We start from the raw sequence: 18,929 nt of genomic DNA, 5'->3' as shown, positions 1-18,929 counted from the left end.
AAGTCATACAATTTATTAGCAAGCACACGCATACACCCACCCACACACACACATTCACAAGCACACACGCTACCAGGGCTGACTTAATAGAATTTTAAATATGCATGTGTCCTTTTTTGCGTTGGTAACATTATGGCAGCACGTTGTGGCAGCCCCTGGCCATTGTACAAGCCAGTTATTTTCTGTAGACTGCGAGATCAACAATTATGCATTCGAATTTGATGGGCATATTGGGTTAATACACCAGATATTCATCTGTGAAGGACACGTTTTTATACCCAGTGCATAAAGGGTAAAAAGGGTATATATGTAGGCAACGAATGCACGAGCCCAAAGCAAAAACTTAACAAGCTGCTTAACCACAACCGAGATAAAAATCGTGTTACAAGATAGGCTTTTAGAACATTTTAATTTAGATGTCCAAGCGAGCAGTTAATGGCCATAGCTCTTTTGAACGGTAACGTAGGAATCAGGTATAGGCGGCTCACATTGCCAGATGTAAAAGCCAGTATTTCTTCGTTTTCGTCTACTGGCAATCCCGAGTGAATTCGAGAATTTTGAGATTACTGTAGGGTGGGAACACTTGCATAAGTTTTTGTATCACAAACAATTATTAAGTGGAGCTGGAGCACGGAAGCTGCAGTAAGAGTTTGGAAAGCAAATGTGCGCAGTAGAGGTGCACCAGTTTTTAAGAAATAGACAGAAACATGGCACAGAGACTTCGATGGAATATTTATACAGCTTGGTAGAAGTAGAAAAGCCAAAAAGTCTATACTAGAAAAAATTCTATACTACATATTTCATAAATGGCATCCAGGATTTATATAATTACTGAGCTAAATTAATACCCAATTATCGCATACATTACAAACTAATAAATTATATGGGATTATACAACATGATAAGTTGTATACATTCGGCAACATTATAAAGGAGTACAACCTATTGCGAGCAATTTTTTATAGCCTGTACCCAAAGGGTGAAAGGCTATACTAGTTTTGTGCGCATGTATGTAACACACAGAAGGAGGCGTGGCAGACCCCACAAAGTATATATATTCTTGATCAGGATGAGAAGACGAGTCGATATAGCCATGTCCGTCTGTCCGTCTGTCCGTCTGTCTGTATGAGCGCAAGGATCTCAGTAAGTACAAGAGCTAGGATAACCAAAATTGGTATCAAGGTTCCTATAAGCCCTAGGCAGAACGAGTTTGTTTATTTTTTCTGATACACCCCCCCACTCCCCCGCAATTCGTATTTTTTCTTATAACTTCCGTAATTCTCGGAATTTAAAAATCAATTTTGGTAGGTACATCCAGTTAGTGCTAATGTGTTCGTGTGCCAAATTTCATCATGATAGGTCAATTCTGAAGAAAGTTATAGCCATAAGTAAAATCGCTGCTCATGCGCTGCCTGCAGCTCTGTCGGCAGAGCTGCCCGCAGCTGTTGTTGTTGTTGCTGCTTTTGTTCAACTTTGTGCTGCATACATACACGCATATGAACACGCATAGGTACGTGATGTAAATGTATGCTGTTTAAACTGAACATAAACATGTATTCTAATTTAATTAAATTAATTATTTTAATTAATTAATTAATTCTTTTTTTTTTAATAATTTAATTTTTTTTAATTTTTTTTTTTAATTTTTCCTTTTTGTGGAGAGTACAGGCTATTTTACTGTCGGGCTTGCTCGACTGTAGCGTTCTATCTTGTTTGGAGATAAAAGCATGCAAAAAGGATATGGCCTCGAAATTGCTCGTATTTCTTTCATTTTACACAGTCTTGAAGATATATAATCTAGGATTTTGACAGCTTAAAGTTTTGCAGTGCACCAGCTTTAAGACGATCATTAATATTCTAGGAATGGGCTTGCTAGTCATTGCTACGGCCTCCTCTTCGCACCAGTAACTCATGTTTATATCGATGCAAAAGAATTAAGGTGCAAAAATATAAGTAATATAGTGTATAGTAATATAATGAAATACAAAATATGCAATACATGCATACATACATACATTTACTTCAGAATCGTGCCTATGCATGTTTCTGCATGTATGTGTGCATTACATATGTACAACTATGTGTGCATTGCATAATTATGTCAGAGCAGCAACAACAACAGCCGCGGGCAGAGCTTGGCCAGATTATATATTTATGGCTATAACTTCATAATTGGCCTATCGTAATGAAATGGCATATAGACTTGTTATCACTAACTGGTGGTATTTGACAAATCTGCGTACAAAATTCCAAAAATTACGAGAGTTACGGGAAAAACACGAATTGCGGTGGGTGGGATGGGGTTGTATCAGAAAAAAAACACAAACTCGTCCTTTCTTGGACTTAGAAGAATCTGGATACCAAGTTTGGTTATTCTCGCTCTTGTACCTTGCGTTCATACAGACGGACGAACGGACGGGCAGGCGGACATGGCTTTATCGACTCGACTTGTCAATCAATAATATACAAATACTAAGTATGTATGTATGTAACAGGCAGAAGGAGGCGTGGCAACCATTAAAAGTATATATATTTTTGATCAGGGTGACAAGCGGAGTCGATATAGCCATGTCCGTATGTCCGTCCGATTGGACGAGCGCAAGGATCTCAGAAGGTACAAGAGATAGAATTACCAAACTTGGTATCCAGGTGTCCATAAGCCCTAGGCAGGTCAAGAGTGTTTTTATACCCTGTACCCGTAGAGTAACAAGAGAGAACGCTACAGTCGAGCAAGCCCGACAGTGAAATACCCTGTACCCAGGTAAACTACTGACACTGAGGTATATGCGCTTCCAGCAGCAAAAGGAAGAAGAAGAGCGAACTTCTTGCTGCAGTTTGGGGGGGTTGTACTGGAGAGAAATTGTTTCGCTAATAACTTTTCTTAGAATTGACCAAATTGGATAAAATTTTAAGTAAAAGTAAAGTTTGGTTGACGAAATTCTGTAGAGGAAGGGGAAAAATTAAAAAAAATAAAATAAACTCGTCCTTTCTCGGACCTAGGAGAATCTAGAACTTTGGTTGTTCCAGCTTTCATAGTTTCTGAGATCCTTGCGTTCATCCAGACGGACATGTCTAGATCGATTTCTCTCATCATGCTGATTCAGAATATATATACCTTATGGGGTCGGAGATGCTTCCTTCTGTATGTTACATACTTTGCACAAACCTAATATACCCTTTTTACCCTACGGGTACAGGGTATAATAATACTAAAACAAAAACCGATTCAAACAAACTTTTAGCTACAAATATTGTTTCAGAACTTTTATTAAAAAATTCTTTTATAGCTATATATTTTTTTTTAAATTTAAGTGTGTAAAGTAATTTAACTTTTCCCTGACCTCAGAAACTAAACTAACATCTGCCCCTTAAACCTTAAGATCATCATCGTTACAGCGTCGCGCACATAAGCCTAGGCGGCAGACATCCTCATCGACGACGCGGAACGCCAAATCACGATTCTTGCAGTTATAGGTGTCCAAGACGCACTGGTTGGCGAACTCATGCGTGCAGATGCCGTTATGCGCGCAAATGGGCACGAAGTCATGCTTGGTGCAGAGAATATCACAGTTCTCTGAGGGCTTAGACTCCATCATTATGGGTAATGGCGTTGTGGTCATATATGCTAGCAAGAGCTGATGGCAGGTCTTTGAGGGTCCACGCTTGGGAACTATAGTTGGGGTTGGGATGGTGGTGGGTGGAAGGACAGCAACGGGCATGACTTCGGAGGCGGCTCTGCTCCCCGTATTATGAGGAATTCCAGGATTAGAAATACCATAATTGGAAATGCCATGGTTTGGAATCCCTGCGTTTGGAATGCCTTCGTTCGGGATACCAGGACTTGGAAGACCTCGGTTGGGAATACCAGGATTGGGAATGCCGTGGTTCGGTATTCCTTTATTCGTTGTCTCCATAATAGCACGTCTGTCCCGAGACAACCAAGCGTCCTTTGTCGAAGGCACTTGAGCAACTGTCTCCACGATCTTGTCCTGTTTGTTTTCAGCTACTCGGGAATTATCCACATTTTTCGAGATAAGAGATACATCCTCATCAACGGCACGTCTGTCCCGAGATAACCAAGCATCCTTTGTCGAAGGCATTTGAGCAACTGTCTCCACAATCTTGTCCTTTTTGTTTTCAATAACTCGAGGAATATCTACAGGATCCGAAACTCCAGATTTTGGGTCCTCCACAATAGCGCGTATATTTCGCACAAGTACTGATTCCTTCACCAAGGGAACTTCCACAGTGGGTGGCACCACAACCTCCTCAACCACTTTTCCCGGCGTGATCTCAATTACGCGGGCCATCTCCACATGATCGTCAGCCGTCAGGGGCTTTTCGTTGGACAGCAATGGTACTTCTACAGCAACACGACCGATCTCTGAATTTGGCACAACCTGCGCTGTGGCGAAGACGAAACACAGCAGCACTGAAAGGTAACAACAAACTGTAAGTCTCGAATCCTTTTCGAAACAAACACTGGAGTCTTACCTGCGGCCAATACTAAAGACAGCTTATACATCTTGTTAGTTCAATTTGTCTTCTGTGTCCTTCAGTCCCCAAGGCCGATGTTTATATAAAAACATTTGAAGCCGGTTCGAACCGGTCCCAAGAACAGCAGCTGTGCTGAGACGAACTTCCAATTGCGCAATGCATGCGCAACCGGTTCTCGACTCCGAAATGCTTTCCTCATTAAATTTAACATTTATGATAATTGCGCTCCAAATGCTTATTGGGTGGCGCCTTTATTAGTGATGTTTTGCTTATGGAAAGGCAAAGGAATCGTTAAATTCTCTTTTAACCGACTTCAAAAAAGAAGGAGGTTCTCAATACGTCTGTATTATTAAATTTTTTATGTTTGTTACCTCACAACTTTCGACTGGATGAACTGATTTTAATGATTCTTTTTCCATTTGAAAGCTGGTGCTTCCCGAATGGTCTCACTTTAATTTGATGCAGTTCTGACAATGGCATCCCTGAGAAAGCCATATAAGTTGTCAATTTCAACTAAGTATGTGCGCGACATATGGGCGAATAATTCAATATCACGCTTCCCGATGTCAATGATTTTTTATACTCTTTACATGCGGGAGCTGAAAAATGTAACAGGCAGATCGAGGCGTGGCAGACCCCACAAAGTATATATATATTCTTGATCAGCAAGACGAGACGAGTCGATCTAGCCCTGTCTGTCTGTCTGTCCGTCTGTCTGTCCGTCTGTCTGTCCGTCTGTCTGTCCGTCTGTCTGTCCGTATGAACACCTGGATCTCAGAGACTATAAGAGAAAGAGACACCAAATTTTGCACAAAGATGCCTTATGTGTGTATTCTATACAAGTTTGTTTTATTTTTTTGATTTTCCCCCCCACTTCCCCCCTATGGGGGTTCTCCCGATTTTCCATTCGTATAATCGCCTATATCTCGGAGACTATAAGACCTAGGAACACCAAATTTCAGTCCCAGATGCCTTGTATGAATACGCAGAAAATGTACATTTTGGAATTTCCCTCCCTCCCCCCTCTCCCCCGCAAATGCGATTTTCTCTAACTCCCGTAATTCTTGGAATTTCGAACTAAAATACCTCCAGTTAGTTATGTGTCCGTATGCCAAGTTTCACTATGATAGACCGATTTAACAAGAAGTTATAGCCATAAATATATTTGCTGCTGCAGCGCTGCTCAAGCGCTGCCCGCGGCTGTTGTTGATGTTGCTGTTTGGTTGACTGCTAACATGTTTACACAGACACGAATAGATGCTCATAAACATACATACACGCACACAGACGCAATTGCTATGTAAATGTGCAATTACAAGTATACACAATTTTCGTGAGTTCGAATACCGAGAAAGGTAAAATCGATAAAATTTTTTTTTCTAATTTCTACAATTATACTAAGCATATGTACAGAGTATTTCATAGTCGGGATACCTGACTTTATTGGTAAATTGAAAAACCTATTTCTAAGTATATTTTGGAAATCGTTGAATACCAAATTCTAGATATAGTTAAGTTGATTATGGACCCCAAATTTGATATCGATCGGACAAAATAAATAAATAAGACAAACTTTTCAATTGGTAACAAGAAAGAAATGCTAAAGTCGAGCAGGCTCAACTCTTAAATACCCTGTACCTCCCACCAAAAACGAACAAAAACAAGAGAGAACGCTACAGTCGAGCAAGCCCGACAGTGTAATACCCTGTACCCAGGTAAACTTCCGTCACTGAGTTATATGCGCCCATAGCAGCAGCAAAAAGAGGAAGAAGAAGAGCGAACTTGTTGCTGCAGTTTGGGGGGGGTTGTACTGGCGAGAATTTGTTTTGCTAATAACTTTTCTTAGAATTGACAGAATTGAATATACAACAGTAGACAATTATATATTAATTATGTGTGCAAAGTTTGGTTTAGGTAGCATTTGAAATGTGGACGCTATTGACGAAATTCTGTAGCGGGGGAAGGGGGGGAAAATTAAAAAAAATAAATAAACTCGTCCTTACTCGGACCTAGGAGAATCTGGATGCCAACTTTGGTTATTCTAGCTTTTATAGTTTCTGAGATCCTCGCGTTCATCCAGACGGACAGACGGACGGACAGACGGACGGACATGTCTAGATCGATTTCTCTCGTCATGCTGATCAAGAATATATATACTTTATGGGGTCGGAGATGCTTCCTTCTGTATGTTACATACTTTGCACAAACCTAATATACCCTTTTTACCCTACGGGTACAGGGTATACAAATTTTTAAATGGCGTATATAACTCAGTGACGGAAGTTTACCTGGGTACAGGGTATTACACTGTCGGGCTTGCTCGACTGTAGCGTTCTCTCTTGTTTTTAATTAATTTTAAAAAATACTATTAAATAAATTAAATACAAATTATTTAATACATACATATATATAGTATATATACTTGTATATATAAAAGAGGAGACATATTCATGTTAAGTTTGAACAGCATACATTTACATCAGAATCGTGCCTTTGCGTGTTTATACAAGGTGTGGTCCAAAGTAAACAGGACTTTAAAAAAAAAAATAGAACAAATGGTTTTTTCGGCAAAATCAATTTATTTTATTCAAAATAGTCTCCTTCTGCTTCAATACAGCTGTTTGCACTATCCAAAAGCATGTCGAACGAGTGTTTTAGCTCGTTGGCCGGTATGGCCGCCAGTATGCCGGTGCAAGCCTTTTGAATGGCCTCTACGTCTGCATAACGTTTTCCTTTCATGGGCAAATGCATTTTTCCGAAAAGGTAGAAGTCGCACGGTGCCATATAAAAGTTTTACCAATTTTAAAACAAAATTTAATGTTGGCTCTTTGTTCGAAGCTCATTTTCGCACCGATAACACAAACATACTGACACTTAAATCGCAATGACTTCTCTTCCAATCGATGAAATGTCATGAAATTCTCACTGGACAATCGATAAAGATAGCAGATTCTAACGCACCAGTCGACATATAGATAGCGCCACCAGGGGGCGCTAGATTCAAAAAGTCCTGTTTACTTTGGAACGCAGCTTGTATGCGTGTATGTATGCAGCACAAAGTTGAACCAAAGCAGCAACAACAACAACAGTTGCGGGCAGAGCTTCAGAATTGACCTATCATGATGAATTCGGACAGATAACCACAAACTGGATGTATATGCCAAATTTGAGTTCAATATTCCGTGAATTACGAGAATTAGTTATGAAAAACACGAATTGCGGGGGACACGGTCGACTCGGCTTGTCACCATGATCAAGAATATATATACTTTGTGGGGTCTGCCACGCCTCCTTCTGCCTGTTACATAAATTCGCACGAACCTAGTATAGCCTTTTACCATTTGGGTACAGGCTATAAAAAGTGAAAAAATATTTAAATCCCAATATTTCGCGTATGTATTTAAAAAGTGCAAAGACATGACATTTCATGGCACTTATTGAACCAGAACTACTCTTACAATTCTCAACTTACAATTTTCTGTATGAAAGTCATCGATTTCCAGATAGATTTGGTCAATGAGATTTCAGAAGGCATTTAATTGGATCTGAATATTCTTGAAACCAGCTTAAAGCGACCTGAAATGCATTCTCTTACTTCCACTATCGAGGAGAAAAGTACAAATGTTATTAGAGACTAAAACTCTGGAAATTATAAATGCGGTTATATGATGTCATCCAATGGATTAATTGTATCATTGAGGTGCTATACTTGTATATATAAAAACCAGGCGTAAATCGAGTCAGCAATGTACTTTAAACAGACCATTAACATTATTTAATACATATTTATCATTAACAATATTCAATACAATTTAAATGTTTGTATGTATATAAATATATATGTATGTATATGTATATATAAATAGAGACAGAGAAAGAGAGAGAGAGGGAGAGGGAGAGAGAGATAGAGTTTTCTAATACACATATCAAGCTAAACAGTTTTGTTAAAACAAAATATATCTTAGGTACATCTGCATATCTAGCTAGACACAGTTTTTTTTATTTCATATGATTTACATATTTATGTTTTTGGTGCTTTTATATTATGCCAAAATAGCAATTTCTTGTGTATGTATGTATATATAATTTGTCTATATATATATAGTTTGTAAAAATTAAAATATTTAACAGTTGATTGCAATGAGGCGGATTTCCATAATATCATTCGTTACAACATTTGTTTGAATACCTCCAAGTTTGAGGTTTGTTCTCTTCTTTTATTTTTGTTATTATCGGCAGTTAAGCAGCTTACACTGAAGTACTTTAAAGATTACAAATCGCCCTTGGTTGGACAGGAATGCACATTGATTTAAGACTATATAGCGAGTAAGCTCCATGACTGCCTTTTACTTTATATCTACCTTCTGTAGTAACCTCTACTTTATAAACAACTACATTTATATAAAGATATTTTTTATTTATGTTCAAGACATGTAAATTTCAATAAATAAATATGCAAATTTCGATTTCTGTAAATCATCAAAATAACACGTTTATCGTCAATACTAATTTAAGTATATTTACTTTTGTAATTAAATCAAACTCTAAATATACACGTATGTATTTGCATATATTAATGCGACGGTGTTTAACGCCGCAACTGACTTTCATATTTCGATTTCGATATACATACAATAAACTAACATAAAATATCAATACACATGTTGCATGCTTTATGCTTTATAGGTACAATATGTATGTATGATTAGGTTGGCTCAAGTGCGAGTATCTATGTATGTATGTACGAGTACGTATGGATATGAATTATGCTCCTCTACTTAACGTTTAAATGCCAATCCTGCCACTTTTCACACCACCTAGATATACTTGTATTTACTATACGAAGTAAATACTCGTACTTAATATGAAATCAATATTTGTTACTGTGTGGTATGTTCTATATTAATAGAATAGGTTTTTCTTTTAAAGTTTGTTCCTCTATGTATTTGCATTATTCATTAGCCTCTGTTTTATCTATGTATGAAACTACACTCTTTGTTCACTTAACTAAGTGCCATGCTCCAGCACAATCCGCAAAGTGACAAAAAAATTATAAAATAATTATAACACAGCTGCGGTCATGTTAACGCTTTTGCTGAGCCCTTAGCCCCCGTTTTCTTGATATGATTGCGATGCAAATAAAATATAAAATATCTCGTACATATAGCAATGCTATCTACTATGTACGTTTTACAGTTATATGTTTATAATTTGTACCTACATTTGTAAGTATGTATGTAAATTTTGTTCTATACTAAGCAGCGCTACATGAAAATTCGTTCAAGTCGCGGTCGACAATTTAAACATAAAACGGAGCCTTTATATTAAGTTCAACTAACAAAATTATTTTACTGATGTTTTCTGTCTGTGTGTGTTGCTTATACAGCTGAGTACATACATATGTATATACCTGCATTGGATAATTAAGCTATTTGTGTATTATACTTATTTGTATGTACTTGCAGTGCAGTTATGTATAATTTACTTGCAACTAAACATGCGACTTGTTCTATATAAAATATACCTACACATATGCACGTTTTCCGATTGCATACGCAATCAATGTGTCCACGAACTTATTTGTATATGAGCAGAAAATCCTTCTAAGCAACAAATATACAAATATATGCATCTATGTAAATACTTTGCAGGCAAACCTCCAAGATATGTTTAGGGTTATATTTTGTTCGTTTTCGCTGCTGCTCTCCATGTTCAGTAGCACACCCGATTTCCCTATCGACCTTTCCCTCATTTCACTAGACCGTCCTTAGTAATACAAAAGGTTGCACCTAACGTATCTCTATGTTATAGGTATTAGGTATACATACATACTCGTATATTGTATGCATAAAGAAATAAAATAATATTGGTTTAAGCCATAGCTAACGATCGTGTGGAAAACAGGCTACTATGTAAGAATGTGAACACTCAGGAAACATAGACATAGTACATACTATATGAATGATCTTCAGGACGCAGGTAGATTTTCTAAGATATCTTTGCAAAACTAAAATATTTGATTTTACTAAAAATAAGAAACCTATTCCAAAAAGAAATGTTCACACTTTTATGAGAATTTGCATAACTATGGATTTTAAACTATTAATAGAATCTGTATTATTCTATATTTATAATATGGAATTAGAATGGGCTTTAGAATGGTTTTAGCCATAGCTAATGATCGTGTGGAAAACAGGCTACTATGTCCGAATGTGAACACTCAGGAAACATAGACATAGTACATATACATATACTATATGCATAATCTTCAGAACGCTGGTCGATTTTGTAATATATCTTTGCAAAACTAAAATGTTTGAAATTTACAAAATATATTCACACTTCTATGCGAATCGGCATAGCTGTTGGTGTTTAAACTATTAACCGAATCTGTATTATTATATACCTATAATATGGATTAGAATGGTTTTTCAATCTATTAAAATCAAATTTATGAACCCATAGACTGCGAACAAAATTGTTTTGAATGGCAAATACCCGTACTTGTGTATGGTAATGAGATTTACTGTGCAAAAGGATTGTGCGGATTAGCTCCAGGTATGTCCAAGTTTCCGCCAGTGGTCTGATAGGTTCCGTATGTATTTCCAGTACCGCCGTTAGGATTCATTTCATTTAAACGCGAGTTGGAGAGCGCGCGTGGAATGGGGTTGCTGGGCACGCCATGGGGCGCCAGATGTGACGTTTCCTCAGCCACCTGCAACCCATACAATCAGTCAACTGCTGACGAAAATAGTCGTACTCACCTGGTGTGGGTCCTCGGTCACGGGAATGTCCGATATGAAGCCCTGCTCCTTGCGGTAGAAGTTCACAAAGATGAAGAAGCCCAGAACAAATAAGCAGGCAATACCATACCAACGGAAGGTAGCAGTAGTACCGTAGTAGGTGACAAACATGCCGCCAATAATGGCGCCACAACCACGCCCCAAGCCGTGGTGGATACCTTGGAGCACGCCTTGCGCCGAGGCGCGCAGGTGCTTCGGAGTATTATGGGCAATGTATGAGCAAGAAGCGGCCCACACAGCCGCATGCGTGATGCCCTGCATCAACTCGAAAGGCAGCACCATCCAAGGATTGGTCAGATACGAAATGTACAGAAAACGTAGCACATTACCAATTAGACCCAGACACAGGACCTTTACATGGCCGATTTGTGTGATCAAACGGAAACTAAAGAAGTAGGCAAAGATCTCAGAAACATGATTGATAACAGAGGCAACACCAAAGAGCGTAGGCGTGCCACCATAGTCCTGCAGATGCCAGAATAGGAACGTAAAGATCAGACCAATTCCGAATCCCATGAACCACGCAACAAACAGGAACGAGGCGGTCTTCAGATCCTTAAAGTGCGTGAGCACCGTCATCCACTCTGGCATCTCTTTGGCCGTTTGTGCAAACACCTTGGACTCGGCGCCTATATGCGGCTGCGGCTGATGGCTGGAAGCAACATAACTACTTATGCCACCGGCACAGACACCCGACGCGGCACTGCCGCTACCCACTGCCAGTGATGGTAAATTGAGCTGGGCCGCAAGCTGATTCATGGACTCATCCTCTGCTTTTTGGTTGGGATCTACGAACTGCGCCGCAGGCTGTTGCTGCTCGTCCAATGGATCGTACTTGAATGTGATCCTTGAGGCAGAAATTATTGCGCATGTCATGAGCACGGAGAATATGGAGAAACATATGTTGTAGTTCTTTTCCTTATTACCAGCACCGCAAGGATGATTCGAAAACGAGGTGGAGTGGTCCAGGGCAATGCCTACGAGAAACATGGATATACCCCAGCCCAACGATCCAACTGCCAAAACAACGTGATTAGACCGCGATGGTTTAATTATTCATACATATTTATGTCTATTTACTTACACATGCGCTGGTGCCCATATTTGTCCGCATCCTCACCAAGCAACGTGATGACTGCCGAGTCGGCCAGCGTAATGGCGGGTGCGCTAAAGAACTCACCAATCAATATGACTAGCAGCAATAAAAAGAATGCTTTTTGTATGTCCTGCCAAAGAAATACAAAGTAAAAGCATACAACAATTAAAATGCACGATTACAAATGCTACTACTCCCTAATTTTTAAAGATATCCCGCTGATTCTTTGCTACAATCTATGAAGGACCAACCAGATCAGACAACTATTTAATAGCTTTCATCGAGACACAATTATTTTCAATAAACTAATATTATAAAGGCGAAAGATTTGATTGTTTGTTTGTTTATTTGAATTGAACACCTAAAAAAGAACAAAAAAAAAACAAATCAAAAATATCCAAACTTTATTTATAATTTTACTTTTTATACCCTGTACCCAAAGGGTACAAGGGTATATTAGTTTTGTGCGAGTGCACATGGAACACACAGAAGGAGGCTTGGTAGACCCCACAAAGTATATATATTCTTGATCAGCATGACAAGCCGAGTCGATATAGCCATGTCCGTCTGTCCGTCTGTCTGTCCGTCTGTCTGTCCGTCTGTCTGTCCGTCTGTCTGTCTGTATGAACGCAAGGATCTCCGAAAGTATAAGAGCTAGAATAACCAAACTTGGTATACAGATTCTCCTGAGACCGAGAAAGGACGAGTTTGTTAATTTTTTCTGATCCACCCCCCCACTCCCCCCCTATTAACGATTTTCTATAACTCCCGTAATTCTTAGAATTTTGAAATAAAATTTGGTAGTCACATTTGGTTAGTAATTATATATCCATATACCAAGTTTCATTATGATAGAATGATCGGAAAGAAAGTTATAGCCATATAACCAGGCCCAATGCAAACATACATACATATGTACAAGTGCACAAACACGCATAAGGCACGATTCTGATGTAAATGTAAATGTATGTATGCATGCATGGAATATTTTATATTTAATTAGTTAATATTTAGTTAATTAATTAAATTAATTTAGTTAATTAATTTAATTAAATTAATTTAGTTAATTAATTTAATTAAATTAATTAATTAATTTAATTACTTTTTTGTGGGGTGGTACAGGGTATTTAAGAGTTGAGCCTGCTCGACTTTAGCATTCCTTTCTTGTTTTTAGTAAAATACACGTGCGAATCAGGGGCGGGACGCTAGTTTAAAATAAATAACATGCTGGCGCCATCACTTACGAACAGAATGCTTAAATTTATTACAAATTGTTATACCTTTCACTCTATCGAATAATCTTTCTGATAATCGTGCGGATTCTTCTGATCTACTTGTATAGTTTCCCCCCACAGATGCATACAAACATACTGCAGGGAGCTGTCTGTAGTTGTGGTTCATTAAAATTTTTTTTAAGACTTAACATAAATGATTCTATTGCATTACTCACCGGAGTGCGATAGACCATAGAACTGAAGATGGGAGTCACATAGTCGCGATGATACTTATGGTCGTAGTTGCTGACAAAGTTGATGTGCACTGGGGAAATTCCGGCATCGATGCGGGGCAGCAGCAGAGAACGCTTCCGCCTATCGTGCGACTCCTCGGGATCCTCATCCATGGTTAAGGTTCCGTCATAGTGCTCAGGTACTTCAGCCATGTCGTAGACTGCAGAGAGATCGCGCTTGGTGCGCGTGTAAGTGAGCACAAAGTCCGTGGCATTTCGTCGCTCTATGCAATTGACGGCCTCTGGGCGTATGAAGCTAAGCGGTATGGTGAACAGCACCCAACAAGCCAACGATGCAAGCAGCAGCTTCTTGCCCTGTCGGCAGCGATCGGCATACGAGCCCCAGAACGGCGCCGAGAGAAACTCCACAAATGGCCTCATGCCCACTAATATACCGCATTGGCCAGGATTCATACCCATTTGCTTAAAGTAAACGCCCATCAGGGGGAACAAAGATCCAAAGGCGGCATAGAAGAAAAAGTAAAAGCTCTTCACCGGTATGAGCTCATGCTCTGTTGGCCCAAAAAACATTTCCAATATGTCCGAGTGGCCGCGTATTTTGTGCGTTGATTCTTTTGCCTCGGGATATCTGAAAATAAAATAGATATAAATATTTTTAGTGCATTGAATGGCTTGGTAAACACCCATGGTTTGTCACTTACAAGCTGGGATCCACTTCGCCACTGGCCTCCACATCGACACGTGGTCTAGCGCCAGGCGGTCCATAGCCTGCGCCCTCCTGCACATAACCTACACCGCCACTCGTGCCTTGATCATAACCAGATGTCTGCTGATCGTAGCCATAGCCCGGTTGCTGTGGTGCTTGTTGCCCATAGCCCACACCACCCGTGGGAGCCCCAAATGGGTTTGGACCGCCACCCTGATTGTAAGGATTCATTTTAATGTACAGTAAATTTTACTGTCTCTTCTGGATGCCTCGCTGCTGTTCTTCCTTTTCACTTCCGAGTTGCTTCACCTAAGCTCTTTATGCTCTGGTTTGTTCCTTTTGCTTTTTCCGCTCTTCAACCTCGTTGTCTACAGCAGCAACATCCTGCTCTATGGTTGCTGCAACAAACAATGCCATTCAAATATCTTTAACAACAATAAGCTTGAAATTACTCTCATTTGCCATAAGTGTGCAGAAACAGCTTACAAAGTCTGCAAATCAGATATTTCGATTTTTCTCTTAACCTAAACTAAGAATATACTGGGATAACTTTAAGCTTTACGTTGTACTATAATGTGTACATTCTATACATAATGTAAAAAATAACAATTTAAAATAGTAATCGTGTTTTATCAGCCAAACCCGTTCTAGCACGTCTTGATCTTGAATTGCCCATTTCCGGTGTACGCTTAACAGACATACCGTTTGATCGACAAGAGTTGAGAATACCCAAGTCTTCACTCTACTTAAGATATTAAAAGAACTTTTAATTCTTGCTGTTGTACAAGACAGCGGCTTTAATGCTAGGGAAGAGCATTCCAGCCTCTGGCTCTGACATATTGACTTATTTTTTCCTTCCACAGCTTGAACCATAGCTCGGCGTCTTGGCTAAATGCAAGTATGCCTGATGACTACAACATTGGTACTATCCTTAAGGTTTGTACCAACTATCGTGAAATATAAGGTCGTATTTAAGGTTAAATCGAGCGTATTGTTCGATAAACTAAAGCAATTTGCGAAGGCACAGATTAGGCCTTATCAGTGCAGCTTTATACTTGACCAGACCTCTATTGATCAGATATTCACGGCAAGCCAATTCTGGAAGAAAACCACGAATCCGAATTTACGGTAAACATTTTTTGAGGGACCGCATATATGCAGCAATATCTCAGTTCTTTATTCCTGAAAAATTTGTTTGACTTTGCAGAATGACGAAATCTGGGCTTAGGGATCAATGAGAGCAAGTTGAGGCAAATGTTTCCCGTAACCAAGGAGGCGCGGCAGCCAGACCTTCAGATCGTAGTGGAAAACTATACTTTCGAAACGGTGAAAGATTTCGTGTATCTTGACACCATCGTCAAAACAACTAACATTGTCAGCATATAAATCAAACTGTTCAAAGATTTAACTCCATGAAACTCCTGATATTTGATAAATTGAAAAGGCTACTGAAGGCCATAACAGAATACCATCGGAAAAACATTGGCATATGTGTATTGCATCAAGAGGGAATTACTTTGAAGACAATAATAAAAATGCTTTTATGTATAAATAAAGATTTTCAAAATTAAACCCAAAGTCCATGTAATTTTTGCACCCAGTATTTAATATTATGTAATTGTACTCATTTAAATATACGGAGATACTTATTCCTTGGCTATACTTAACTTTAAAACAAGTAAAAATGCTAAAGTCGGTTGTCCCGACATTAAAATACTCTGTACATATGTATGTCTAGAATAATTATGCGTGTCTTTGCGTGTATGTTTGGGTCTGTGTACCTGTGCAAAGCAGTAACAACAACAACACCTGCGGTTACTGTTTAGTCATATATACATATATGGCTATAACTTGCTGTTAAATCGAAATAATCAAAAAAATAAAACAAACTTGCACTGCGTACACACATAAGGCATCTTTGTGCAAAATTTGGTGTCTCTAGCTCTTATAGTCTCTGAGATCCAGGTGTTCATACGGACAGACGGACAGACAGACAGGGCTAGATCGACTCGTCTTGTCATGCTGACCAAGAATATATATACTTTGTGGCACGCCTCCTTCTTCTTGTTACATTTTTCAGCTCCTGCAAACCTAATATACTCTTGTACATTTCATGTACAGAGTGTAAATAATTGATTGTTATAATGGACAAACATATTTAAAACAGAGCGCATATTTAGAAGACTTCAGCAAATTGAAATTTAGTAAACTGGAATCCATTTGTATCGCAACAACTGCACCTAGACATTACTCAATAAATAGCATTTATCATTCCTAGTGTCCTTATTAGTCTGACATGCTTACTACGCACGATCCCCCTACACAAATGAGAATTTGCGGGCGGATGACATAGTTTGCCAGCTGGCCACTTAACATTGAAAGTGGCAATTCCATTGCGCCGCAAGCAACATGGAACTCATAGTGGAAGGCAACAATAACAAATGCGAAAGAATGCAAAGCGGATGGCAAGTGAATTGGCCCCACTCAGCTCGCTCTCCACGTGTTTCACGATGCGTATATGTATGTGTACGAGTACGTGAGTGTAAGTGTCAGCGGCAGTTTAGTGGAAACTGCTTAAGGGCGAACTTTGAGCACATTGCGCAACATACCCATTGAGTAATTTTGGATACGACTTTTCCTTTAATCTGTACCTTATTCGGCTGACGCTTCACGCGGCAGACGTTTTATGAATGTATGTATGTAGGTAAGTGTGTATGTATGTATGGACATATGTATACGTGTTGTATAGGCGGAGTGTCTACGAATTGTTGTTCCAATAGATGTATATAAAAAAGGGTACTGAGGTTTGAATAGTAAATTAAAAACTAAAGAATTGCAGAAAATGTTGAAGTTTCCAATATTGTTAATGTGTGTGTATGTATATCTATGTACGGGTGTATTTGTTCCCAAATTTCTCCATACAATGCTAATACTGAATAGAGCCAGACTTTTACATAAGCTCCATTATTATTTACACACAAAATTAATTGGCCAGAGTCAGTATGTAGGTTTTCACTTTAGAGCATAACGTGTTGCCTTCTATGTTATACTCGTATGTATCGTATCCATTAATATACGCAGTCGCAGATATTAACATATTTATGTATACTTCTCCAAAGCACTTTTTGCACAAGTGACAAGATGATGGCACTTCTTGAAGGCCAAGTTCACTTTATATTTTCATTGGAAATGTCCCAATTCACAATTATTACAACGCTTCATAGAATAATATAAGTTTTCTACTATATTCTATGTTTTTTTCTTACACGCACCAAGTAGCTTAGCACATTTATAAAAATTTTCAAGAAGCGTTTTAGCACAATTGTTACGTGCGTAATCGATAGAAAAGTTTCACTAGATGAACACTTCTTGCCTCTATACGCGCACTTGGCAGGCAGCTGAAAATTTTTCAAAGAGCTCAAAAGCGGAAAAGCTCGCTCAAGCGCGTGTGTTAAACTTAATGAGATTTGATACAAATGCAGGAACGCCTGTACGAGGGAGAGAAAGAGCGCACACAAGAGAGAGCGGGCGGCTTGACAACATGGCGCAAAAGTGCTCCATAATCACAAATAACGCCAACCTATCCGCCAACTATCAAAGGCAAGGACATCGTGAATGTAAAAACATAAGGAAATTAGTTTTCGAAACTTTAGGAGTAAATTAAGGTCTGGATTCCTAACTTCCTCGGTTTATCTGGCCAAGCCAAGTTAGTAGGTTTTTTACCATTATATGCTATCACAAACTAAGCCCATTTTCAGGACATCCTGGGTGTAAATAAAAGTTTAATGTTGAATAAAACCCACACGCCAAACAGAATTTAAGATGCTATCGTTGCACAGAAAATGTGATATTATTTCAAAGCTGGATATGTACTCGTAATATTTTATTTTTAAGCAGCAATGGACATGCAGCGCTACAAGTCTTCCAAAGAAAAACGATCAACTGTATCTCTCTGAATAACCGAAGCTTGCATGCTTCTAAATCTTATAAGATTGGTTTGCGACCGTTAAACAGTTAGAGGAGATTTTAAACAATAAACATATGAAACAATTAATCATGAAATTTTCATACGCAACGAATATGGTAATATCGTCTTGGCACACCATACATGATTCTAAGTGTTTCAAAGACTCTGAGCATTTTATAATATCCTTTCAGATTTCGAGTGAGGGTACAAATGCATAGCAATCATATTTACTAAATAGATTAATTAATAATACTATATGCGATTTTTCTGCTAAGTTCTTCAACTCTTTTCAAATACTTTAAAAGATTCTGCCATCTTTTTTGCGCAGTGCAAGCTTTTTCCCAAATACATCAAAGCTCTATTCTTTGACTGCTCCTGCGCATGAAATTCAA

General features: G+C 38.7%; 2 protein-coding genes across 2 annotated transcripts; both read right to left on the bottom strand.

The window, feature by feature from the left end:
• Positions 1–3,368: 3,368 nt before the first annotated feature.
• Positions 3,369–4,572, bottom strand: LOC115634216. The gene is made up of 2 exons (XM_030531810.1): positions 4,495–4,572; positions 3,369–4,432 (listed from the first exon to the last, which is right to left on the bottom strand). Exons 1-2 carry the CDS (start codon positions 4,523–4,525, stop codon positions 3,369–3,371), a joined length of 1,095 nt encoding a protein of 364 aa, XP_030387670.1. The 5' UTR covers positions 4,526–4,572.
• Positions 4,573–8,232: 3,660 nt separating this feature from the next.
• On the bottom strand, positions 8,233–17,927 carry LOC115623559 (major facilitator superfamily domain-containing protein 6). The gene is made up of 6 exons (XM_030517994.1): positions 17,843–17,927; positions 14,566–14,968; positions 13,847–14,492; positions 12,385–12,526; positions 11,262–12,316; positions 8,233–11,212 (listed from the first exon to the last, which is right to left on the bottom strand). The coding sequence occupies exons 2-6, from the start codon at positions 14,799–14,801 to the stop codon at positions 11,021–11,023; spliced, it is 2,271 nt and encodes a 756-aa protein (XP_030373854.1). The 5' UTR covers positions 14,802–14,968; positions 17,843–17,927; the 3' UTR covers positions 8,233–11,020.
• Positions 17,928–18,929: the final 1,002 nt, after the last annotated feature.

Source organism: Scaptodrosophila lebanonensis, unplaced genomic scaffold (genome assembly GCF_003285725.1).
Source record: "Scaptodrosophila lebanonensis strain 11010-0011.00,11010-0021.00 unplaced genomic scaffold, SlebRS2 tig00000001-arrow-pilon, whole genome shotgun sequence".
Lineage (NCBI taxonomy): Eukaryota > Metazoa > Arthropoda > Insecta > Diptera > Drosophilidae > Scaptodrosophila > Scaptodrosophila lebanonensis.
Note: the sequence above shows the minus strand (reverse complement) of the source record. Positions and strands in the feature narration are given on the sequence as shown.